The 26,934-nt window shown below is 39.9% G+C and overlaps 1 protein-coding gene across 4 annotated transcripts in view; it reads right to left on the bottom strand.

Moving 5' to 3' along the window:
* Positions 1-26,714, bottom strand: part of CDK19 (cyclin dependent kinase 19) — a 98,102-nt gene extending 71,388 nt beyond the window's left edge. The window contains exons 1-3 of one of the 4 annotated variants that reach the window (XM_039351193.1): positions 25,442-26,714; positions 9,239-9,299; positions 132-207 (exon numbers count right to left, since the gene is read on the bottom strand). In XM_039351193.1, coding sequence (XP_039207127.1) covers positions 132-207; positions 9,239-9,299; positions 25,442-25,649 — 345 coding nt within the window. In that variant the 5' untranslated portion in view covers positions 25,650-26,714. The remainder of the gene's footprint in view (positions 1-131; positions 208-9,238; positions 9,300-25,441) is intronic. The other 3 variants (XM_039351194.1, XM_039351196.1, XM_039351195.1) reach the window with 3 other exon arrangements.
* Between the last annotated feature and the right edge of the window lie 220 nt (positions 26,715-26,934).

The following is a 26,934-nucleotide window of genomic DNA, read 5'->3' on the forward strand; positions in this document are numbered from 1 at the left end:
TTGCAGATGGGACTTTCTGCAGAGAAAGCCGGATGCATTGCACTACAGCTTTCCCGTGATGGAAACTAGTTGGATTCTCTCCATGCTGTTAATTGTAGAAAGAGTTAAATACTTTTGTTGGTTTCACTTACTGCTATTTCTCTACAGGCCGACATGGATATCCCTGTGCCTTCAATCTGTTTCAGTGCATATTCTTTTTCATCTTTTCTGCAAGAAAAAAGTGAATTTTATAAGACTTATTAACACTTGAAATATATAACAGGACTTACCCAGCTTAATCTCTATCCTCTTATAATGGACTAATTGATGGTACAGTGCAGTTAATGATCCGTTCTATTTTTCCATAACCAATTATCACTTTGACAGGCAGCTTTTCGATAGGCAAAAACCCCCCAAAAAACACCACAATAAAGTGTATATTGCGATCTAATGAGAACACCTGATTATTCAAGTGATAATTATCAAAATGCCCTCCTAATTAGAGATGTGGGAAAACACAGTGATGATGGCAATGTTGGCAAGGGTGGAGCAAAACTGGGTGTAGGAAGGAATGCTTGCCCTGAATAAGACAATATTGCCAAGGGACTGGCAATTAGCAGCACTCTGTCAGCACCCACAGACATTAACAAAACAGCTTGCTTATAACAGCAATATTAAAACATTTTTGTTTAATTTTAACATTTCACTTGACCTGGAGCGCTTCAAAGTGAAACTCTGGCCTCTGACAACAGTCCATACAAGTAGTCCTTGATTTACAATCACAATTGGACCAGAATTTTCATTGCTAAGCAATGTACCTGTTAAATGAGTCACACCTGATTGTAAACCTTTTTTTGCCATGCTTGCTAAGTAAATCATATGTGAATCTGGCTTCCTCCATTGATTTTTCTTGTCAGAAGCTGGTTGAAAGGTTGCAAATGATGATCACATGGCCTTGGGATACTTCAACTGTTATAAATACACGAGTGTTGCAAAGTGCCCAAACTTTGATCACCTAACCATGGGGATGCTACAATGGTGTAAACGCAAGGACCAGTCGTAAGTCACTTTTTTTCAGTGCCGTTGTGACTTTAAAAAGTGATGCCGTTACCACTACTATATATCCAATTACTCTAATGCGGAACTTCTACATCCAAAGATTCTATGTTCCTGGCATTGTTAATTTTAAAAAATCAGGTACCAAACAGATGATAAGATAGATCCATACCTAAGATATAGTGTATAAACAGAATCTAAGTACAAAATCTTGAATCAGATGGATAAAAAGTTTGATATGATATTGCACAACTTTCTATGTACATTTATCAGAAGTTTCCACTCCCCCAGTACTTAGGGAAACAGTAAAATGCACACCTTTTTCTTGTGTAATTGTTAATTGTTTTAATGAATACTTTTTAGGCGCCGCAGTAGTGCAGCGGTTACAATGCAGAAAGTCTGGTAAAATTTAATGGTGAATTTAGATTTATTTTCAATTAATATGCATAAAATTGCAATATGCATAATCCCACTCAGTACTCCAAAATATTATTCTACTCAATCACAGATTTTACATAAATTCCATTCAACCTGTTCCAAAACAGTCGTTCTAATTTTGTTTTGTATTCATTTTCTTGCTGGCTCCTGGTAAGCTAGTATTAGAATTCTAAATTTAATTAATATATAATATAGCTGCCATTAACAGAACTGTATTGGCACATGTAACATACTCAAGAGTTACATTTTTAATATTATAATTAAGTAGACATAGAGGAATTGTTTGTATCTGCAGTTTAAATATTACCTTATTTAACCTCAACACCAACTTTTTAAAACCTTATTCCTCTGCTGCATTATCAACACATACATCAGACTTTGGGAATTTGACTATGCCAAAGGTATAGTATGCCAATATACTGTTGCAAATGTTATATGAAACTTTGGTACCAGCATGCTATTTTTATTCTGTAAACTGTTATTAAAAATTGAGCCAGTCTGTTACAAAAATGTACTATAAAATCTATAACCCCAAATGGTGAGCATGTATGTATATTTCCTGTTACCTTTATTAGGAACACTGATTTTAGTCATAAAATATTTTTATTGATTTAATACCAATCAAAACTCATGCCTCATATTAATTTATTTTGTTGGTCTATACAACAATTTATTGGTATAATATAGTATAGCAGATATCTATATATTTCTAAAAAGGTTTTACAGGTAGTCTTCAACTTACACAGTTCATTTATGACCTTCAAACAGCACTGAAAAAAATGACTTATGATCATTTTTCACGTTTATGACCGTTGCAGCATCCCCATGGTCACATGATCAAAAATCAGACACTTGGGCACTGACTCACATTTATGACCGTAGTAGTGTCCCAGGGTCATGTGATCCCCTTTGGCGACCTTCTGACAAGCAAAGTCAATGGGAGAACCAGATTCACTTAACAACCGTGTTATTAATTTTCTAACTTCTTGAAAATGTTCAGTTTCTATCTCAAAAAAATCTTTCTAACCACATCTTCAGTTTTTCCAGAAATTTTGAACTTGCAACCAACGAAGGATTGTATTCATCTTTGAAGATCCAGAAAGAGTTTGTTGACTTCTGCTTTGGTATGGCCTCTGCAAACATGGCTATGATGCACAGAATCTAAGAAAAGCTGAAGGTTTGTCAGAACAAATGCTGACTTCAGATATTTTTCTCTTTCAGATTTGAAATGAATTTGGCTGGAGCGGAGGCAAGACTGGTTTTTATGTAGCTGACAAGCTGGTGGCAAACAAATGTCTAATTAAAAATAACTGTACCACCCATATGTTTGCCTGCACTCTTTAAAGACAACCAAATCGCATTGGCACACACACAAAAATGTACCAATGATTAGATATTAAGGTAAAATGTCGGTACCAGTAGTTCTTGTTTAGCAACTGCTTTGTTTAATGACTGTTTGCAGTTATGCAGGTGAAGAAAAAGTAATCTTACAATCAATCCTTTATGACCCTCACAGATCTGTAAAGCAAATTAAAGCTGAAGTACAATCATAAATACAGTTCTGGTTTCACTTAGCAACTGCTTCACTTAACAATTGAGTTGCTGATCCTAACTGTGGTCTCTAAACAAGAATTACTTCTATATATCTATGCACTAGCATATTTTTTAAAAATAATATTCCAGAAGCAATGTTTAAAGCAATCGTATCCAAATATTTTGGAGAAATATATATGGTGTTTATAAAATATAATAAAAAGAATCTCTCTTCCCTCCTGAAGTTTTCTCGTAACCAGAAAAATATTTTTCTAAATAGAAAGGAAAATCAAAGAGTAAATATACCAGAGCATCCCAACATTCACAATAGAATTCCGATATCAATAGTTTACATTCTTTTTTTAAAAAAATCATCTTGTCCAGCAAAACAACAGTTGTTAAAGTAACTAGCAAATTTTGTCTTTGCAATCAGCTTTTATACTCCTAATTTTCTGGTCTAGTTAGGAATCAGTTTAGGAATACAACATCTAATTTTAGTCGTGCTTCTTGTAATTTCAATTTATTTACAGAATTCCATTTACAATAGTCACTTTCTAAAAATGCACCAATTTAGGGATAATAATAAAAAAAGGGCTAGGAAGTTGATTTCATTTATTTATTATTAAATTTATATGCTACCCATTTCACTACCCAAAGTGACTCTGAGTGACTCACAGTGCCATAAAATCATAAATATAAAAGCATTAAAATTAACAACAATTAAATAAAGACTAAAAACTAAGAGCATGAAGGGTACAGGGATGGGATCATGTCTATCACTCCACCTACCACTTCCAAGAATAGCACACCCCCATCAGTGTCCTAAGCCAACCAGCAGATCCAGGTTTTAAGGCAGCGGCTCCCAACCTTTTCTATACCCCGCACCCCTACAACGTTTCTGATATATTCTCGCACCCTTTACAAAAGTTCAAAACAACGGCAATGAATTAAGCACATACATCTATAATTTTGAAAACCCAAGTTTTCGCACCCCCTGGAATATTATCTCACACCCCCGGATGGGAACCCGTTTTAAGGCCTTTCTAGAAGGCAAAAAAAAAAAAAATGGTGGCAGATCTCACCTTTGGTAATAAGGTGGAGAGGGCAGAGGCTATAGCAGAAAAGGCTGTTTTCTTAAAAGGTGCTACTTAACTGCAGCAAGCCTCTTTTGGCAGAACGAGCGGGGCAGGCCAATCGCATTTGGTAAGAGACTTTCTCACTTCCTGATTCCATGCCATGAATGGATTTAAAGGTGATAACCTCATAATACCTAATCCTGTGGTGTCATATGATGAGCCGAGGTGGCGCAGCTCAAGGTTGACTCAGCCTTCCACCCTTCCAGGGTAGGTAAAATGAGGACCCAGATTGTTGGGGGCAATGTAAAAATTATATATATATTTGTTTTCTGAGGTTTTCGCGGGTATTTGTATGTAGGTCTTTGGTTGTTCGGGTTTTCTCCCACGTAAAATTGGAAATGTCTTGGCGACGTTTCGACGAAGTCCCATTCGTCATCTTCAGGCTGGTGCTTTCAGCTTCGTGCCTCGAGCAGCAGTGTGTGGTCTTGGCTGTTTCTTCCTTTTAACTGCCAGTGGAGGTATGAACTGATTGGGTGGGAGCTTGGCTGTGTTCTGATTGGGTGGAGGTGTGTTCTGATGGTTAGGGGCTTGGCTGTGCTCTGATTGGCTGGGGGAGTGTTCTGTTTGGTTGTGCTCAGGTTAGTCTGAGTTGGCGAGGGTTAAGATTTTTGGGCTGCCTTGCTATTTTTCTGGCTTCGCGTCGTGGTCCGTGCCTCCCTCTTCATGAGGGGTCAGTTTGGCTTCATGTATGGATTGGGGGTTTAAACTCTAAGACCACACACTGCTGCTCGAGGCACGAAGCTGAAAGCACCAGCCTGAAGATGACGAATGGGACTTCGTCGAAACGTCGCCAAGACACTTCCAATTTTACGTGGGAGAAACCCGAACAACCAAAGATATATATATATATATATATATATATATATATATATATATATATATATATATATATATATATATACACACACACACACACACATACATACACATTGCTTACTGGTGTACACCGCTTAGAGAGTGCTTGCACTTAAAGCGGTATATAAGTCTCATAAATAAATAAATAAATATGATCTCACCCAGCAACTTCATGTAGTTATTAAAAAGGAGCAGAAAGAGTACCAAGTCCTGTGGCATACCACAAAAGAGAGACCTTCAGATGGACCTCAGAATCCCTATCAACACCAATTGGGACCAGTACTGGACAAAGGAACCAAATAAGTGCAAGACTGCATTGCCTAGCCCCAAATCCCGCAGCACCCGAAAAAGATACCATGGTCATTAGTATCAAAAGCCTCTGAGAGATCAAGGAGTGAGAGGATGAATGCACTATCCCCCATCCTGCCCTTGCCATAGATCATCTACAAGTGCAACCAATGCTGCTTCTGTCCCATAATCAAGCTTGAAATGGGATTGAAATGGATCCAGATAATTGATTTTCTCCAGGGCCCTCTGGAGCTATATAGCACAACCACATTTGCAGCACCTTCCCCCAAAAAGAAAGGTGGAAGACTGGAAAAAATTCTCCAGATAGGTAAGGTCCAATGATGGTTTCTTAAGAAGGGGCAGACCAAGGCATTGTTGTTGTCTGGACGCACCTGGAAGTCACCATCCTGGAAGTTTTAACCAGCCAGGAGGGACATGAATCTAAAAAGATACTGTTCTTTTACAACCTACCCTCACATAAAAGTATTTTAAAATTTAAAATGCAGATTTTTAATTTTTGTTAAGCATCTAATTAAAATAATATAACAAACTACTATTAAAATCAAGTATAATTGCGCATAATGGTTATCCACAGAATTGTGGTTTTATTTGGGGAAAAATACCTTGCTCCACAGAGATATTCCACATGGCTGATAAGTAACCGACTGTGCTTTAAGCAAAATATTGTTTTCTATAACTGTTTTTATTTTTTTCTTGCCTTGGATGTTCTGCACCTGTTGCAGGTTGGGGAGAAGACATGGCAAATAGGCAGGCACACTTGATCGTTCTTCCATCAAGATGAATGACTAAATAGGAAAGTATTTTTTGCAACTATTTTTCCTACTTTTTTATTTAATTTCATTTTATTTTCTCATATTAAAATTAATGAAAAAGAATTAGTCCACCCCTCCTCTTCATCTGTAGAACACTAGAAATTGAAATGATCTGCCACCAAACCAAGAAAGCTTCTTTTTATAGATCTCTAGTTTCCAACATGCTTTAATCTAAGAATTAAAGGATATTGTTTTTAGAGACCGGAACAGAGGATTAGCTTCATTAACAGAAAGTTATCCTAGCATGAGCATCTAGACCAGGGCTTTTCAATCAGTGGTACAGGTACCACCTGTGGTACATTGGCACCTTGCAGGTGGTACGCGACCATCCTAGAAGAGTGGTAGCGGGGGAGGGGAATGAACTGAACCAGTGGCAGCACCGCACAAGCCTGAGCGAGAGATGGCTGGAGCTGCAGGGTTGTCAGGGCTTAGTGGAAGCGCCAGGATCAGTGCCGTTTTCCAGCTGATCAGCGCTTCTTCGGGGCTGTCAGGGCTCAGTGGAAGCGCCAGGATCAGCGCAGGCTCCAGCTGCAGTTTGGCGCTGATCCTGGTGCTTCTGCTGAGCCCTGAAGAAGAACAATCAGCTAGAAAGCGGCATTGATCCTGGTGCTTCTTCTGAGCCCAGAAGAAGCGCCAATCAGCTGGAATGTTGCAGCATCTCCAGGGTCTTGTGATTTATATTCAGATGTTGGCAATTGATTCATATTTATGACGGTTAGTGTCCCAGGGTCATATGAATTGACCAAAACCTGCTGCAACCACCCAGCAGACGGGGGGAATAAAAACCAAACACCCACCCACCCCACCCCCACTGCCAATCAATAGAAATGCTCACAACAATGAAAACCTTGGACAGGAGGAAGAGTGCCGCCAGGTGGGCAGGCAGGTGTCTTACTCAGCTGTGGCTTGGGGGGCACTTTTTTCAGTGCCATTGTTAACTTCTAAAAGTCACTAAGCAAACTGTTGTAAATTGAGGACTACCTGTACTTTATCACTTTTTTCATTTTTGGGGTGGTCATCAAGTTTTTGACACCTTGCTAGGTGACTGGTGGTACTCGGATGTTGCCATATCCTAAAAGTGGTACAATGGGTGAAAAAGTTGAAAAACCCTGATCTAGACAAAAGGAAGCTAGTTTAAAGTAGATCTGTAATAAACCTTAAGTGAAAACGAAGTCCCAAAATCTGTCAGGGTCATATACTACGACTTTCATTTTACCCAATTTTGAGTGTTGTGTCTATTTGGCCAAGTGGTATCCCAAAAGTGCTTCAAAACTACCATACTGTAGTTCCATGCCAGGCAAGGTATTCCGAGATAAGAAACCAACTCTGTGGGTTATTGCAATCCATGTTTGCTTGATTTTCCCTCTCATATTATAGCACTCAATCCCACAATCTATTTCACTAGAAAACAATAGATTTTGATAATATTTATTTGAAATAACACAGTTCCCAGTTCAGCTCAGGTAATAACAATGTATTTCCCTTTTCTAAGTTAAACTGGGTTATCTGAGTGCATGTAACCTGATATGATATTCAAAAGTGCTATCCTGTAGAACATTACAATATGGATTAGGGAAGTTAAAGGAAAAAGGGGTCTGAGGGAGCCTGCCTTAAGGGCAGAGAATTTGCCTAAAAGAACCTCTGGTTTATGTTCAGTTCTTCTAAACTTCTAATAAAGCTGTTCAACCACATGCTATTATTGCAATCCTAAAATAATTTCCTGCTGAGAGTGTCACCTCTGAAGCCAATTCTATTCTCGTCAGTAAAAGGAATTCCTAAAACTAATGACTTCACCCTTCTTGCAGATATAATGTGCACTGAAAATTGTTACACAGTATGGAGCAGTAAAAATTCTTTACAGAGCTGAAAGCACAAAATAACTAACCATCTTTATTTTGCAGTTCTGCAGAATATTTTTTTCATACGCTTTACATACTTGGGCACAGAGGTACATTTCAGCAGCAAGACAAGAGAGATGATGCATACCTGAGCACCTAGAATCACAATAAAAAATAAGTTCCCTGTGCTTGTTCCAAAAGAACTGAAACACATTTATGTTTATGGTTCTCCTTTACCTCAGGAAATAAAATTCAATCACAACCACCTGTGTATATGCAGTGAAATTCTACATGCAACGAACTATTCTAAGTTCTGCTCTGCATATTATTTAAAAGTTTTCTTGTATGTAAATGGTATGTAAATAACATCAAGTTTCAAGCAGCCCTAAAATGGCCCAATTCAGACGCTATCATAAGCAACCACTCTTCATTATTGGCCATAAATTTCTTTACATAGCCAGAGTCACATCAGTCTTTAATTGCAATTACTACAGTAAAAGCAGACCCACAGCAGCTATTGAAACTAAAACATTATCACTGAAGAAAAGAATATTTATTTCTATTGGTTCCTGATGAGTTCATATATAAAGCGACTAAAATATCTCAGTTCAAGGATAATGTAAGAGAGATTATCACCAAAGTTCTCTATCAAATCTCACACTGCAATAAATACAGAGGGTTTGAAATTAAATATTTCAAAAGATTTCTCCCTTCTATATTAAGAAAAGATTTAAGTGCTAACAAAGTGTAAGGAATGAAAGAGTCTAATAAATTCTGCAACTTTAAGTCACATGGAGTACGAACCAATATAACATATATTTATTGTGCAGAATTTCAGCTTTTATTTAGGCTGGATTCATGCATCGTGCTAAACCACATGTTTGATTTTAGTTTAACTTGTTATATGGTTCCAGAACTCCTCAGATAAATATCCACCCAGAAATAAGAGACAGGCAGGTATACATGCATGTGAGAAATACATCAGAAATTTCTGTCTTCCCCTCCTCCCTTCATTCTACCCCTTTATTCCTAACTGTTGCCAGTGGACCCTTTTAGAATGGAATGCAGAGTTAGAGCAGATACCAACGAAAGGGCCTTCTTAATTGTATGGATTATATGAACAGCTCAAACAAGCAGTGTAATGACATGACTGACCATTAACCAGGACCCCGATGTTATACATGTATTTATTTTTCACCTTCAAGGACTGCACAGTACTATCTCAGTGCACACTCGCACACAGGCACACATTATGATGCCAGAAGACAGCACTCCTCTTTACCTTCTGCTGAGTATCTTGCTACCTCCAAGGTTTGAAGTCCATATACGAAGCCCATTGGAATCTATGAACACAGCAGAAGTAAAAGGCAGAAATTTATGAAGATATACAAGATTCACATCTCAGAATTCAGCACTGTCTAGTGCAAGGGTGTCAAACTCAATTTCATTGAGGGCCGCATCAGCATTGCGGTTGCCCTCGGGGGGGGTGTGTGGCCAGGGTGGGTGTGGCCTACTGGGTGGGCGTGGATGGAGTGGGTGTGGCCTACTGGGTGGGCATGGCCAGCTCTACATTGTTCGCGTCAAGGGTCCCTGTGGGGGCCTGGGCAGGAGTGGGGCAGATCTGAAGGTCTCTGGCAGAAAGGGGTAGGACCGGGGCAAGCGCCAAGGCATGGTCCATTTCTTCATGCTTCACGAAGGGTGACACCTCCCCAGCATGCATCCAGAGGGCGGGGCCGACACAGCAGGGGCTGGTTCCTCGCTGTTTCCAGACAGCTTTGTGGAGCTAAGACTGAATGCGTTTCAGCATAGATGGCCACCACAAAATTGTACATTGGCTCCCTCCCTCCCGGCCGGCCTGGGCCAGGGCCAATCCAGGATGGCTTCGCAAGCCACATGAAACCACTTTGTGGGCCACATCCGGCCCCCAGGCCTTGTGTTTGACATGTCTGGCCTAGTGTCTAGATATCCCATGAAGCCAGTTTTTAATAAGCAGGCACACTATTTGGAAACAAGATCATTGACAAACTAAATCCTTTTAAGTAGTTGAAAGGTTGTCAAGGAGTCAAATAAGCAAATACGGTTCTATTTTCTGGTATACCCTAAGATGGAAATAGGCAATCTTTTAAAAAGCGAAAGCCATTTGAAAAACACTTTGCCTCCTATGGCATATACTACATCTCCTTTTTTTGTCCCACAGGTAATTCTGGTTAAGCACATTTCACAGTTATAACATTTAAAAATAAATGCTTACTAGAAGTAGAAATAGGATGAGAACCTTTCTTTTGAACCACCTTCAACTCAGTGGAAAACCCCAACTATTATCTTTATCCAGCCTAGCACTGCTGATTCACACACTGCACAATATAAATTGAAAACAATCTGGTTTGTGCTTTTGAAAGTAAACATAAGTACATTTTTATAAAAAACACCTTTCATTGATATCTGGACATATCCTAACTTTATGATATGAGGGAAATAATCTTCACTGGAGGGGATATTTCAAAATCTTTGCCATTTAGCACAAGAAAAGGTTACAACACCCAGCACAGGATTCATCAATCACTTTTAGACAGAAGAAAACTCCATAGCTGTTGCTTCAAGAGAAAGTGGGGATAGCGTAATGCTAAAATGTTATGATGAAAACATTTAAGAAAAATGTATATCCTAGACTCCTAGAGGCAATCATACATTTTAAATAAAAATTAAAACGTTATCTGTACGGAAGGAATAAAGAGTGATAAAGCTAACTGATCATCGGTGGTGCAGGTACCATACAAATTTATATTTTTAATCTAATGAGACATAATTCCAATTACAGATGGCGCAGCAGTTAGAGTGCAGCAGAGCCGAGGTGGCGCAGCAGTTAGAGTGCAGTACTGCAGGCCACTTTAGCTGACTGTGTTCAGCAGGTCAGCGGTTCAAATCTCACCGGCTCAAGGTTGACTCAGCCTTCCATCCTTCCGGGGTAGGTAAAATGAGGACCCAGATTGTTGGGGGCAATGTAAATATATATATACATTGCTTACTGGTGTACACCGCTTAGAGAGTGCTTGCACTTAAAGCGGTATATAAGTCTCATAAATAAATAAATAAATAAAATACAGATGAAAGTTAATTTTTTAACACTGGTGTTAAATTTACTTGGGAGAGAGCCGCCCTTTGAACATTGAAATATTTCTTCTACCCTTAACTAGTTATAGCTATAATACTGCTAATCTCGTGCTAGCCCAGGGAGTATTCTGTTCTAAAAATTCTGAATAAATAAAAGACAGAGGCGTATTTTGAAATGTTTTGAAATATTAGATGGAAAACCTGTTTAACTACCGGTATATAAAAAGAGAAGAATTACATTGGTAAAAGTGACAGCAACAAGGGACAAGTGAATTATTATTCCTTGTTGTTGCAGAACAGCTTTTCTCAACTGCTACCCTTCCAGTGCACTGGAATTACAAATCCCAGAATGCTTAACCAATAGAGCACTGCTCATCTTGACGTCTGAGTTATAGTCCTAATGCGTCTGCTAGTGTGATGGACTGTGCAATTGCCGAAGGAGTTGAGGGGAATCTCAGCATCACACTGTGGCTTCCCAGGAGGAGTGGCACGTTCTAGAGAAGGGCCCAAGATAAGAGACTGTGCAGTCTTGAACCGGATGGGGGAGGGAGGAAGAGGTTTAGAGCAGCCACGCCCTAGAATATCCCATACTATATCTATTAGGTTAGAAGGTTATCGCTTTAGTCTGGTGAGATTCTATTAGGTATAAGCAAATAAAAGAACTGGATTTGATTGGATTTCACTGGGTCATTCTTTGGCTTAGATTAGACAACTGGGCATCTGGGGGAGACTGGCAAACAATTCTAGATCTTCTGTTCATGTTATATTGGGGCACGGTTCAACTGAGAATATGCCACTACTACATCAGCTGAATAGGCCAGGAAATGAAAGACATCCCATACCCAGCGGAATTAATCGGTTTGGTATTTAAGGTTTTACTTTTGTAAGCCGCCTGAAGTCACCATGTGTGAGTTGGGTGACCATATAAATGTTATTAATAAATAAATAGAAAATAAAGATGCTCCACTATCCCTAAATATGTGCCAGTGCTCCCTAATCAAAGATTTATGCAGGCAACCTCATCAACATGCTATAACTCCTATAGCAGGAAATAATGAATTCCATATGAGATAATAAATTTCATATAATGGGATACAAATGTCCTCACTTCACCCAGGAAACAAAAATTGTTTTCGACAAACTAGCTAGCTATCAAGGGCGGAGGGAGGGACCCTAACCCTAAGATACAGCTTCCTGCCATTATCTAATCAGTTGTGCTGTCAAAGAGTGTGCTAAGTACAATAAATCCTATGATCTATTGCAGCAACGGTGGTGGTTGTTGATAGGGAGATGCCCACTCTTGCATTTTTGATTGTAGCATCAAAGCTGCATGCATAATGGCAACCACAATGGTGACAAATTGCAGACAACTTAGTATTATAGTTACAAAACTTACTAAGGAAACTGCAGCATTCGTTTTACAGATCCTCACAGCTATTTTATTATTTAAAATCCCTTAATCTACATTATTTGATTTGGACCCAAGCAGAGCATTACTAAACAATAATCCATACATGCTATTATTCTGAATTATATCTTCCTTTTCTTTCCAAGGCTATCCAGCATCCTATAGAACAATATGAACTATAACAGCAATATTTCAATGGAATTGGTTAAAATAAATTAAATTGCACTAAGTGAATAAATATTTGAATTTGCACCTATATGAGCACCCATACAGCAGTATGGTAGGTTGGCTGTTCTAGCTCCCTCAAGCAAGGATCCCTATGTTCTTTCCTCCCAAAACCCAAGTGTCACATCCACCACACTTTGCAAAGGGGCTTGTCATCACCATTCTACAAAGAAATTTCCTTTCTGCATGTTTACTAAGCAAGAGGTAAATGGAATCTTTTTTCCTCAGCTGCTTGCCATTTCATAAGTAGCAGAAGGATGTACAATAGTATAAATTTCCTGTCAGAATGACACCATTACTATCAAAAGACAACAGAAGTTAACTAGCTAATAATTTAATTGGTTAAAATTAAGGAGTTAAACAAGAAAACAATTGGGAGAAAAGAAAAACAAAAAAAAATGTTGATTCTACAGGCCTTAATTCACAGCTAAATTTTTTACATGTAAATATGCATACACATAGACAGACACATAGACTTTAATAATAAACCCCCAGTGAGGCACTACCAAGACATAATTGTGGGCTTGTGTGCTCTGAGGAAAATGAGTGCTGTGCCAGAGGTTCAACCATACTGGACAGGTCTCATCAGAGGAGCCAGATAAAGAGTGTCTCTCCCATAAACAATGTGGTGAGACATAATTTACAGAAACCAATGCCAAATATAGTGTGCCACCAAAATTTAAGACCAGGCTGAAAAATAAGTTCAGCATGCTAAGATCAGATGTAAGTAGGCTACAACAGATGAAAAAAAAGAAGCTGTAAGAACCAGAAGACCAAAGAATATCTGATTAAGAAATATCATCTAGAAAGAAGAAAGATCAAGGAAGCACTGGAAATAATAAAGCGGAAAATAATAGCTATAGCCAGGAAGATCAGCTGATACAAAGCTCAAATTCCACAATATAGGCAGAATCTCCAATTTCCTGAATGAAGAAACTGCAACAAGCCAGTCAACATCTGACAAAAAAGAAATAGTGCAGTTCTGGGCACAGCTGTGGTACAATCCAAAGAAATACAACAAGAATGCAGCTTGGATAAAAGTGGATAAAAATAAAAGAGATGAAGTGAAAGAAGTTGTAATAACAGCAGAAATGGTGGAGAAAACAGCAAGAATTGGTCAGCACAGGTGAAAATTAACTATATGGTTTGACTGAATTCATTGCCAAGCAGTTTAACATATTGCATGGAGGTGTAATTGAATGGCTAATATCTGCTAAAACCTACCTGATAATGAAAGACCCAGCAAAAGAAGCAGCACCAGCCTACCTGCTTACAATCAACTTTCAAATGTTTAACTGGTGTGATAGTTGATGCAGTCCAACAGTACCTATTGAAAACAAGTTATTTTCACTTGAGCAGAGAGGAAACTCTCCAAACAGCAAAGGAACAAAAGATCAGATCCTAATTAACAAGATGATTCTGGAAAACTATAAGAGGAGGAAGAAGACCAATTTGAACTCACGTGGCAAGGATTGATTACAAGAAGGCATTTGACTTCTTGCCACATGATTAGACAATGAAAGGCTCAATAGTTGATCAGGGTGATAGTCTGGGAAAGGTTGATATCAAGAGAAGAATATTTGAAGGAGAGTCATCACCACTAATGTTTGTCATTACACTGATTCCTTTGTCAACAATACTAAATACATCAGGCCATGACTACAAACATCAAAAACATCTTTGGTTTGACTGATTCTGTGCCAACATATCAGTGTTGACTCTTAGTAACCACACAGATTTTCTTCATGACAATCTGTCCCCAACACGGTCCTTCTGATCTTTGCACAGTGCATCCATCACCACTATAATTAAAAATATTAATTGTTCTCTTCTTCCCTTTCCTTCCACTCTCCAACTTTAGAACCTTCTCCAGAGGTAGGTCTTTGCATAATATGTCCAAAGTACATATGGGGAGGGGTGAGCTCTCGTCCTTCACTCCAGCTCCTGCCAGGGCCATGAAAGGAGCCCAGCAACTGGGCATCTCCTGGGCATTAGTGATGTTACTGGCTAATCCTTTCATTCCAGAAGGACCTTGGTGCTTCTGACACGAGCGGGGGGGGGGGAACAGTCCAAAGTAAATATTCCCACTTCTATCCAATTTTTTCGTACTATCTTTTTCCCAATTTTTAAAATTGGGTTTCTCCACAAAGTCAATTTAGCATGGGAAAAGGGTTGAATCTTTAAAAAATATTCAATAGACACTATATTCCATAGTTTTCTAATTGAGGTGAATGTTTTCATAGATATATCTTTATGAAGGTTTTCAATCATCCAGGTCATAGTTGTCCCAAAAGATGCTTTTTTTCAAATGGCAACTGGAATTTCTTGATTTTTCTTGAAATCGTTTTACTTCTCATCCAAGAAACTTCTTTACCAGAAGGTGCCATTGGTTTCCAGAGATACTAGAATATTAGTATATTTTGATCCGCATATTATTCATCCAATCATAAATGCTGTATATGCATATTCCAAAGTTGTCCAAATCAGAAAATCGTTGGTTTCCAGTATTTAATATCTGACAATAGTTAAGCATGATGTTATAGCTCCAGATTCGGAACACCAAATCCTTATTAATTGATAATTTTATTTTCTGTAAACTTATTCGCAAACCTACTAGATATTTTTAATGTTCTTTGTATTAGTAGCCTACATATTCCTGTTGGAATAACTACCAGTTATGGAGTTTCACATTTAAATATCTTATAATCTTAGTAGACTCCAAGACTCCAGATTTATTAGGCATATTGATTTAGAAAGATCAGATTAGCTAGCTATATCAGCATTTTAGAAAATCAAGTTCAAAAATGCAAGGTTGGCACAATAATCATACAATATACATAATCAATACAATTCAGAGTACTTCAGAGTTAGTCGCTACAGACAAGTAATTCTCTAACCAGGCACTGCAGGCATTCATCAATTCCAATATTAGATTAATTACATAGATTTAAAATATGCCCCCAAAGTTACTTTTTTCCCACTTCTAAACCTCATTCTTACAAGATATAGGCCATATGAAAGGCTTTACTTTGGTAAGTTTACCATGTGCATAAAACAATTAAATTCATTTACCCATATTTAAATTTATGAAGCACATGTGTTACTCATATGCAGTTTTAGCATCCTAACAGCATCCTAATCAAGCTGCTAGTAAGCTCCTTTGCTAATATTCCACTTGGATGTCCCTGCAAACTCTGCAAGTACTTTTAAATGTGTCTCAAGAAGCACGGAAAGCTAACATTTCATTTTGGTTAATTTCATACATAAATCAAATGTACAGATAGCTGACCAGATAAAAAAGAAACTTTACTGAGCATGCTACCACTCACTGAAATCAAAAGTGCTACTACTATATCAATAACTTGGTTGAAAATTAATCATTTTAGAAAGATTCACAACTGATGATGTGCAATATAAAATTATCTACGTAACCTTATTGACTATCTAGATTCTAAAATACAAGTAGATTAATCAACAAATACATAATTATAATGATGTATCAGGTATTAAATGTTTTCATTCCTCTGAGAAGAAAGGCAGATTAAATTGTCATACATTTGTGTAAGATGCTAACACGGATTTTAGCTATACTGTAGCAGTCCCTTGGTACCATGGTGATTAGAAAACTATAAATATGCATTGTTGGCTGGGTTTCTATGGAATTTTAATTGGCAATACTGCTACAGGCTTTCTTTCTTTTTTTTTTTTTTTTCAAAAAAATCCCCACTAAAAGTTTGCCACAGATTTCTTTAATTAAGAGACTCAGTCTCTATCAACCCCTTTTATTTTCTTTTGGCTTCTCTTCTAAAATTATTGAATTATTTAAATGTGCTTCCTTAGTATTTGTTAATACTTTGAGGTTGGCCAGATCAGGAAACGGACATCACAAGCAGTATGACAATTCTATAAGTTAATGTACATTATATTACAATCTTGAAAGTTTGACAAAGAGAATAAACACCATTATCTTGAACTGCTTTATTCTCAGAGTAAGCTGATGTTTATTTAGCCATTCTCTCTTCAAGTTTATCTCCATTCAGTACTTCCCTACAGAACTGCACAGAGTTTACCAGATCCGGCATACTCAATAAATACTTCTAGATGTTCTAGTAACCCATGACTGTGTGATTTTTAACATTTTAAATGAATATTCATTAAAACTTTGTACATAGAATGGAGTTAATTACAGATGTATTTTAGTCTGTAGATTTCTAAAGCAGCATCAACAACCATTAATTTTTCCATTAAAAAATAATAAAGATATATTCTTCCAAATCTCTACACTGCTTCTGAAGAGGCATCCAACTCAATGTAATGTAATAAGAAATTGACATGTTGGTAAAGAGTACAAACCTAAACATGACTACTCAAAAATAAATGACTTTCAATGAACTTTGTCCCAAATAAATGTTTAGTTATTATTAAAAGGTTAGAAAAATAATGTAGATGTGCAGAGTGGTTTCCCATTGATTCTATTTGTTTCTTGAGCATTTAAAAAGCATGTCCACGCATGCACATATGGACACACACATGCACTTCCTTCATATATAAAAAAAAGAACTGTCTAAACCTGAGAATGAAGCAGCATTCAAAACCAAGCATTTACTGAGCATTATCCAACATATTCACAGAACCAAGCTGGGGAAGAACAAATCAAAAGTTTTTTGTTGCAATCTCTGTGGTCACCGGAGAACAGCTTGTCTTTCTGTATTACAGGAGTGTCAAACTCAATTTCATTGAGGGCTGCATCAGCATTGCGGTTGCCCTTGGGGGGCTGGGTGGGTGTGGCCAGGGTGGGTGTGGCCTACTGGGTGGGCATGGATGGAATGGATGTGGCCTACTGGGTGGACATGGCCAGCTCTACATCATTCGCGTCAAGGGTGCCTGTGGGGGCCTGGGCAGGAGTGGGACAGATCTGAGGATCTCTGGCAGAAGGGGGTGGGACCAGGGCAAGTGCCAAGGCGTGGTCCACTGGAGGAGCCTCACTGTTCCTCTCAGGCCATGCGGGGGGGCTGGATGGTGGTGCGGGCTGCCCAGAGCCCTGGGCAGCAGAGGTCAAAATGCCCAGCCTGGCCCTTGAGCACCCATGGTACCAAACCCAGCCCCACTTCCCCAAGGGGACGCCCAGCTGCACTTACCTTCTCTTCAAGGCTGCTGCTGCTGTGCTTGCTCTCCTTAGCCAGGTTGCTCATGATAACTACAAGGGCAAAGTCAGAGGGAGGCCCATTCCCTCTCCATGGGAGGAGACCCGGCTTTGTAGCCAAAGCTTCCTTAGCAATAGGATGGGAGACCCCCAGGATAGGCCAGGAGGAGGGGGCAAGGGGATGGTGAAAGGGCAGCAGGGCAAGACTAAGGCAGGACTTCCTTCAGACCCTTCCTTTCCTTCTTTCCTTCCTTCCTACAGAATGGTGGGAAAATATCTGAGATGAGGGAGGGAGAAAAACAGGCAAAAAATGCAGCTGGGGAAGTGTCACCCTTTGTGAGGAATGAAGAAATGCACCATCGCCTGGAAGTGGCCAGCACATGGCCCTCACCTACTTCACATATCTGGCTTGGTGGGCTCTGGGGGAGGGGATGCCATGAGCAGCATGAGAGTCAATGTTACTTGCACAATGCTGTCCAGCCCCCAGCCTGCCCGGTCTCAGCAGGCAGCGGGGTGCTCTCCTCACAGCGCCGAGAGGTTGAGCCGGGAGGTGCAAAGCTTGCCAGCTTTACACCTTGCTACCTGCTGAAACTGGGCAGGCTGAGGGCTAGGCAGGATTGCACTTTTCATCAGTTTTCTGCCGCCCAACTCAGCCTCTTGGCATTGTGAGTAGAGCGCCCCGCTGCCTGCCGAAACTCCTACATGGAGCCCATCAAGCCGGATATGTGAAATAGGCGAGGGTCATTTGCTGGCCACTTCCAAGCGATGGTGCACTTCTTTATTCCTCACAAAGGGTGACACCTCCTCAGCATGAACCCAAGTGATGGGGCCAACGCGGCAGGGGCTGGTTCCTCGCTGGTCCCAGACGGCCTTGTGGAGCTAAGACTGAATGCGTTTCAGCATAGATGGCCACCACAAAATTATACATTGGCTCCCGGCTGGCCTGAGCCAGGGCCAAGGCAGCGTGGGCCGTTCCCTCACTGTTTCCAGGATGGCTTTGCGGGCCACATGGAACCACTTCGCGGGCCGCATCCAGCCCCCAGGTCTTGTGTTTGACATGTCTGCTGTATTATAAGGATAATAAACAAGCATTTATAAAAAGATATTTTCTATGTTGACAAATGGCTCAATTCCTTTTCCTCTGAAATTCAGAAAGCGCTATCTAGCCAAGAGCCAGGCAGGCTTTGAAAAAAGCTCAGTTTTAAAAAGAGAATGGGGAATATGTAACCTCTGTTATCTGCTCCCATCTGGCATAGTGCAGTACATGAGAAAGAACATCTAATAACAGAGGGCCAGAAATGTTTGTTTATGTAATCTACCCAGTCTTTTGCATGAACATTTGTGAAAACTGGAAATCAGAGCAGCAACAAATGGATAGTTTCTTAACAGTCCAACTTCAGAGAAGTTTTGATATTTTCTATTGAAGCAGGGTTTATAGTTCCAGAGTAATACCATTTTCAGTTTGAGTAGTTGTAATTATAATTTAGAAAACTCCTTCCTAAAAATCCATCACTACCCATATTAGAGTTGTTTGCTATCAACAACGCATAATTAAATGGGAATACAACTTTTTACAGTCTTTGCCTTCCTCAAATTTTAGTATATACAAATTCTCAATTTGAAATACAGTACACAATCTAAATCATCAGGAAGTGATAAGTGGCTCCATAATTATTACATCAAAATGGCATGAAACCAGGTATATCCAGGGGTGGGATTCAGCCAGTTCGCACCACTTCAGCAGAAACGGTAGCTAATTTTTTGTTGCCCAGGCCCAGAATAGACTTCCGGAAGTGGCGTCCATACAGTTCCACATTAGAATGAAAATGTATATGGAGAGAAAAACAGAGACACGGTTAGTAATGGCATGCTCGTACAGAAAGCTTTCGGTTGGACACGATGTCTTCCCAATATATCCAAGATAATCTGTTGGTGTATGATTTCACATGGCCCAAAGCTAACTGTAGGATGTAATATCTCAGAGGTATTAAACTTAATATCATGCATTGTTTATTCCAATCCAAGGACAGATCTATATTTAATTTTATATCCAAAGTTAAATAACCTTTGGCCATATAATCACATTACCAATCAAGCTGTATTTTGAGTTTTGAAACAAAATTCAGTAAGGAACAGAGAATAAGTAACCAATTTGTTATTATATCATTAATTATATCTATGTTTTGCATAATTTTAAAGATATTATTGTAGGTCTACAATCAGAACTATATGTATACTTCATGTTAAAGAAAGAATACCATACTAAGGAAAATCTACATTTTGTCAAGTGCAAAATTAGAGTAAAGCACCCAGTTGAGAGCTACTTTAAAAAAAAAATGTTAGCCACTGAGAGGCATGAAGGCAATGACACAATGATTTTATCAGAAGACATCAAAGCAGAAATTTTCCATCATTTCCTGAGTGAAGAGTGAGGAGCGATTGAGTGTATTGTTATTTTTTAAAAATTGAATTAAACCTGTTGAGATATTACAAAGCTATGTTTCCTGTTCCAGAAAGAAGATAACTCTTATGTTATTATTTGGCGATCTGATGCCAAATTTTAGCAATTTTACCTTGGGGGATTCTTGAGCCTACAATAAGAAATGGAAGCAACTTGTAGCAACCAATTGTCCACTGGGACACATTATGCAAACTGAGCAAAATTTAGAGCAAACATGAATGTAAGAAATGTATACCATTCTCTGAGCCTCCATCTTCAACTACAAGTTCATTTAAAAGCCAGACACATAGTTAAATAAAATTTCAACAGGCATTTCCAATGTATATTTCCAACATATCTTCATATTTATAAAGACTGCCAACATTTTTTTTTCTTTTTCAGTATAAACTGTTCAGAAGCCGAAGTCAATCCTACTACAAAATTATGGGATCTATATTGGTCTGAATATGTATTTACTCAAATCTTCACCCAAGGAAAATACTACAGCAGTAGCTATGACGAAAGGAGAGATAAAATGCTTGACTAACTAACTAAAAACAACCCCACTTAACCTTGGCAATGAGTAAATTCCATTGCTATTTCCTACCATCTAAGGTATCAAAACAGTAAAGGCTTTCTTAGACATTTTTTATTCAAAGTTGGCAACTATCACAATGATGACTTTGAGACACAATTTCTAGCCATATTTGCTCTGTTTGTAAGGAAAATAGGAAGAAGTCCCTTAATTTTAAGAACATAAAGTGGAGCTGGTCTGGATCAGATCAAAGTACAAAGAAAGATTTTTGTAATCTTTTGAGCTCTAGTACTCCTTTAACTCAGTTGTCATCCTACAATTTAATCATCTATCTAGACAGTTTCTGAAATGAAAGGATGTTTCCTATCATTAAATTACTTTGGAGATTATTATATTCTATGAAGTCTGTGTCTTTTTATGCTTTTATTATGGCACTCTGCACTCTATGATGTAGGGAGTGACTCCCAAAAAATATATGCTCCCAGGTTTCTGTTTAGCCCATACCTTCTGTTTAAACCATATATTCATCATCTTGACTTGAAGACTTCTTTTAGTATAGAAGCTTATATATTATTCCTCTTCAAATGTCAGACATGTGAATTTACCCTGTTGCCCTTCAGATCTTTGACTAATATTTTTTCAGATGTGGGCATGATCATCATCTACAAGGAAGTAAAAGCATTTGAAGACTGAAGAAGAAAATACAGAATATAAGTATAACAAATTAGTCCTCATATATATGCAAAATATAATAGGATGGTGACTCCCAAACCTGCCCAATGCTCCACATCATAAAGAACTATATTAAAAGGTCTGACTAATTATAGACTTTCCTTTCTCCTTTTAATCAATAGCATTATTATACAAACAATAATTATTTCAACTACCATGTTGCAAGTACTTCAATGACTGTCAAAACCTTCTGAAATACAAACATAATTCACTTCTAGAATTTCTTTTAAAATATTAGTTAAATGGGTAACAAATAAACTACTGAGCTAGGAAGCTATAATTTTGTTTGAAGTAGGCATTTTGATCCATCAATATATGATTGTGATATTATTGTTAGCTTGGAATATTTATTATTCACATTTATATAGCTTCCCATCTCATATATATCTTTAGGCAACTTATAAACAATTACAATAGAAAAACCACACACACACAAAAACCAACCCAACCATTTAAAAAGAAGAAAAACCAATATAAAAGCCTATTTAAAAAAATCATAAAACTCACAGCTAAGGCATCCTGTTCATGACAAAAACCCAGCAGATCCTTGACAGGGCAGCTTCCTTTTAAGGCACAGGAGGGATGGGGCTGGCAGGAAGGAGACCCATGGAAGGAGAACACCAAGTCATGCTGATCAATTTTATGTATATTTACTTAAAAATAAATGCCACTATATTCATTGTCTTTTTTTCAATAAATCTGTACAAAGCTTGCAACTTTGAAAGTATTTAAATATCAAATGTTTCGGTCAACAAAGTATGTATACATGTATACAAGATATCCAACAATCCAACAAGGAGGTATTCTACGACTTGTGCATTTTTAAACAACTCATGTCCTACATCAAGCTGTAAACAACTCGAATGGCTGTTTTCAATGTTTAATTTCAAAAGGAGCCCCAAAGCAAATTTAATTATTTGCAACAGCTGGGGCCTTACACACAAGACACAAACTAGTGACAATAAAGGACTAATTCTAATGAGGCACATGCTCTCATTAGCTCACCTTTGCACTGGCTTCAGAAGGCAAGGAAACATTAATGGATAAAGTGTTTCCTACTTTTAGGTGCCTCTAGTGGAGTGGTATCTAGGAATCCTTTCTTTTTGTATTAATAGTTTTATTTGGCATGCACATATCTGAGCACAGTATAGGTAGTCCTTGATAAACAACCATTTGTTTGGTGACTGTTCAAAGTTACAACGGCGCCAAACAAGGAGACTTATAGCTGGTCCTTGAAGTCATAGGCCTTTGCAGCATCTCTGCAATTCATGATCACAATTCATGATCACAATTCAGAACATGGCAAACAGCTTGCAATTACGACAATTGTAGTTATGACGGTCGCAGCATCCTGCAGTCGTATGATCATTGATTAAGTTAATGGGAAGCCAGCAGGTGGTCACAAATGGCAATCACATTATGTCATGCCTAATGATTGTATGGAAGTATCTAATGAATGCAACTAGAATTGCCAATATGAGTCAGTATGGTCATATGATATTGAACTTTACTACCAGGTTGCTTACTAATAGAGTTCTTGGTTCCAAATACCATCATTAACTGAAGATTACTTATATCAGATCTGATGATTTTTAAAGGCAGGCGCCAATCACTTCAATATCCAGTGCACTGAATTTTTCAAATCCTTTCTCTTTATCTATCATCCCTCATGCAGAACTAATTACATTCTCTGATTGATTGGCTCTCTAGAACTTCTGGGTATTTTTTATTCTTTTTTAAATGTAAAGTCTGGCGTATACCACTAATCTTGTGAAGGTTGGGGGGGGGGATATTTCCATGGTATGCTGTTTCCCTTGCTTTTTTTTTTTTTTGCACTTTCATTTTTAAAGGCAGGCGCCAATAAATAGTGGTAGAATAAATAATAAATAGTGGTAGAAAGAAGGATATCCTGCCCCAAGATTCCTTGCATTTCCCTGCCCAGAGAGATATTAATAAACAAAAATGCTGTACAAGCAACCACTTCTGCCCTTTCTAGATGGGTGATATAGTACCAATAATCCTCAGCTTGCTTCCATTTATTCATTGACTGTTCAAAGATATGATGGCATTGAAGAAAATAACTTGCAACCAGTTCTGTAAGTTACAGGTGTCAGAGCATTCCCATGGTCACATGATCACAATCCAGGCATTTGGGTGTCTGGGTCATGATTATGGCCACAACATCTAATAGGTATTTGCTGGCTTCCCACAAGCAAAATCAATGGCCAGCAGGGAAGGTTTCAAGCCGCCCCAATAAATTGTTCCCACTTCTAAGAGCCCACTACTGTATAGAGCACTGGTGGCGAACCTATGGCATGTGTGCCAGAGGCGGCACTCAGAACCCTCTCTGTGGGCACGTGTGCCATTGCCCCAGCCCTGCCTCCCCCTGCAGCTCCCATCTCACCAGCAGCCCCCTGGAGAGTCGCCCCTGAGTGCAGATCACGCGGAGCGGCGCAGCCAAGAACATGGCAGCCAGGCAGCAGGGACAAGACTCTGCCCTCGTGTCCAGTCGCGTGCAGTTGATTTTTCGGGGTGCAGGCAGAGGGCGTGGCTGCCATGGTGCTGCTGAGCCGCCTGGGCGATCTGTAGCGGGCTGTGGAGGCAGTGGGTGGTCCTGCGGGCAGGCAGGCAGAGAGTGGGGAGCGGGATGGGGTGAGGCGGGGGTGGGGCGGGCAGGGTGGGGGCGGGACCTGTTTTTGGGCACCAGGCCTCTAAAAGTTTTGCCATCACTGGTATAGAGTAAGAGATTTCAGGGAGTAGATGCTTCATCTCTGCACTCAGTCCACCCCTATTCTGAAAGGGGGGACTGGATCCAATTAGCTGACTTCTTCAAAGCACAGAATGAAACAGAAGAACCATAGAGGCAATGCTTTCTTTGACCCAAGTCATTCTTTTTGGTGGTCCCGCTATCCCTAATCCTTCCAGCTGCACTACCAGTGACAAGAATGCATATTCATTGCAAAGAGTGAGGAGACAGCAGCAGCCATGCAATCCCTTCCATCCTTGAACTCAACCTGAAGAAAAACAGAGGCCAAACAATGTATAAAGGCAGTAGCTGTTTGTGCACTATACAAATGATCTCTCCTCACTTTATTTTTTCTAGAAAGTATAGCAAGAAAGAAGTTGGTGAACTAAGTTGACTCCACTGACAGAGTTGCCAAAAGAGGGCAAATGAAAAGATAAAATGTCCTATGACTAGTCCTCTATGTTGTGTTGTTCACACACAGCAAGCATTTGGATCAAACTGTCCGTTCCGCAAAAAGTTTGTGGATGTTGTGGAACCAATCTTCGGTGCTGTGATCATGCAGGAAGAAAAGTACCCATGACTTTTACTGTTCTCTAGAACGGAAAAGAGAGTTCTTTCTCACTTGTTCGCTTTCTCGCTAGGAAAACTCACACTTATGACTCCTGATCTTTCATTGTTTCTGTTGAAGGAATAAAGGAGCACAGAAGAAACGACCGCAGGCTCCTTTTTGCCTTAACCGCAAAAATTGCTGAGCTAAGCACGGTTTTTCAAACAAAGATTTGATTTCGATTTCAATCTGGAGAGCGTTTGACTTTTTCCCTGCACGAGATTCGGGTGGAACAGAAAAGTGTCAATCTACCAAAGATGCTTTTGCTATCCTGGGGTCAAATTCCGGCAAGATCAATCCGTCTCGCACTCACACTTTCGTAGTTTCTTGACTCCGGCTCCGCCTACCATTGGCCCCGCCTACTGTGACCCTTAGATCCGCCCACCAAGGGCTCTCCCTGCAGTTAGCTGCCCTGCCCTCCAACCCCCCAGCCGTCCCGACCCAACGGGTACGGGAATTAAGCCCCGCTGCTGGGACAGGACCACGGAAGGGAGCAGGGCTTGAAAGTTCAGTCGCTGCGGAACCGACGCCTCCTAACCTCGGTTCCCCTGGGCCGCCGCCGCCGCTGCACTCTTCCCGCTCCCCGCCGCGCGGTTTCTTCTTACCCGTCCTTGCGCCGCGCTTTGTAGACGTGCCCGTAGGTGCCTCGCCCGACTTTGCAGCCCTCGTACTCGAACAGATCCTCCACCCGCTCGCGCTCGGCCGCCAGCTTGGATTTGAACTCGTAGTCCATGTCTTTCACCCATGGAAGGAGCGACTAGAGAAGGAAGAGAGGGAGGTGGACAACGGTGTGCGGGGGGGACGGACCGGCAGCATTCAGGCGCAAGGGCACGAGGCCACCACACTGGGCACCATTTCCTTGTTTTGGGTTTTGGGGGGGGGTGGGGGAGTCCCCTCAGCCGCCACCCGCTTCAACCACGGCTTCCAAGAGTTAGAGTCGCAAGGGCTTCTGGGTCAGGTAGTAGTGATGGAGGCGCGAATTCGCAGACGCTTGGGGAAGACTGGGAATACCGGAACTACAAGGCCCAGAGCCGCTTGCAAGACCTTAGCTAGCAAGCGCCTGCGCGTTGCAGCGCGCTCCCTCGATTATTGCTGAGTGGGTGCTGGGAAGTTGCTGACTCTTCATGTTGAGTGAACGAGTCGCAGATGGCTCAGTAGAGAAACCAGGAAGCGAACTTATTCACTTGACCTGCCACCAGCTGCCTTCTTCTGGAGGGAAAAGTGGGCTACGCAGCTCGCTTAATGGAGAGTCTCGCGCAGGGACTTGTTTATCTCCCGAGCTGTCATTCAGGTTGAAGCCCTACCCTTCATTCCTTGGTTCGCTTCGATTGGCCAGAATTCGTCCCGCCTTTTCTTCCTCGACCAATGAGGAGGCCTAGTTGCCGAAATTAAAATACTCTCTTAGTCCTTTAGTTGTAAGGGCGGAGCTTTGCACTGAACGTTGCGGGCAAGTACTCGGCTGGAGTGGTTCGTCCCCTCCTCGCTCCAATGCTTCGGGTTTCCCGCCCTTCTCCTGTCCTGGATACATTATTAATGATTCTGGCCGCGCGATTCTCACCGATGGCTGCTTGGCCTTGGCGTAACGCTGAGCGAAAGAATAATGGTTGTTAACGAATAAGGCAACAGCCGTTGAGATGTGCCGTTAGATGGGTGGCATTGTTCTACAGATAATGCGTATAAAAAGAAAATTTAGGGCACCCAATCCTCCTCGGAAAAGAATGGGAGATAAAGTCAAACACCTTTAGGTTTTATACCTATTTAAATGAAAAGGCCGGTAGGTTCGAAACGGGCTTGGAGAAATTATTTTACAAATATCTCACTATCACCTGTTCTTAATGTACCCGGAATTTTCTTGAAATATTCAAAATACAAATATCAATAGTTCAAAAAGTAAAAAAAAAAAACCGCTTAATACGTTTTTCCACCTATTCTGACAGATTTCCTGGTTCTTCAATAAAAATACCTTGAAAGGGAGGGGAACATCAAGTCTTATCTAATTTACAGATTTAAAAAGGCTCAAAACATCAAAGT

The sequence above is a fragment of the Crotalus tigris genome, unplaced genomic scaffold (genome assembly GCF_016545835.1).
Source record: "Crotalus tigris isolate CLP2741 ecotype Arizona unplaced genomic scaffold, ASM1654583v1 scf7180000018371.15429387391:27106975, whole genome shotgun sequence".
Lineage (NCBI taxonomy): Eukaryota > Metazoa > Chordata > Lepidosauria > Squamata > Viperidae > Crotalus > Crotalus tigris.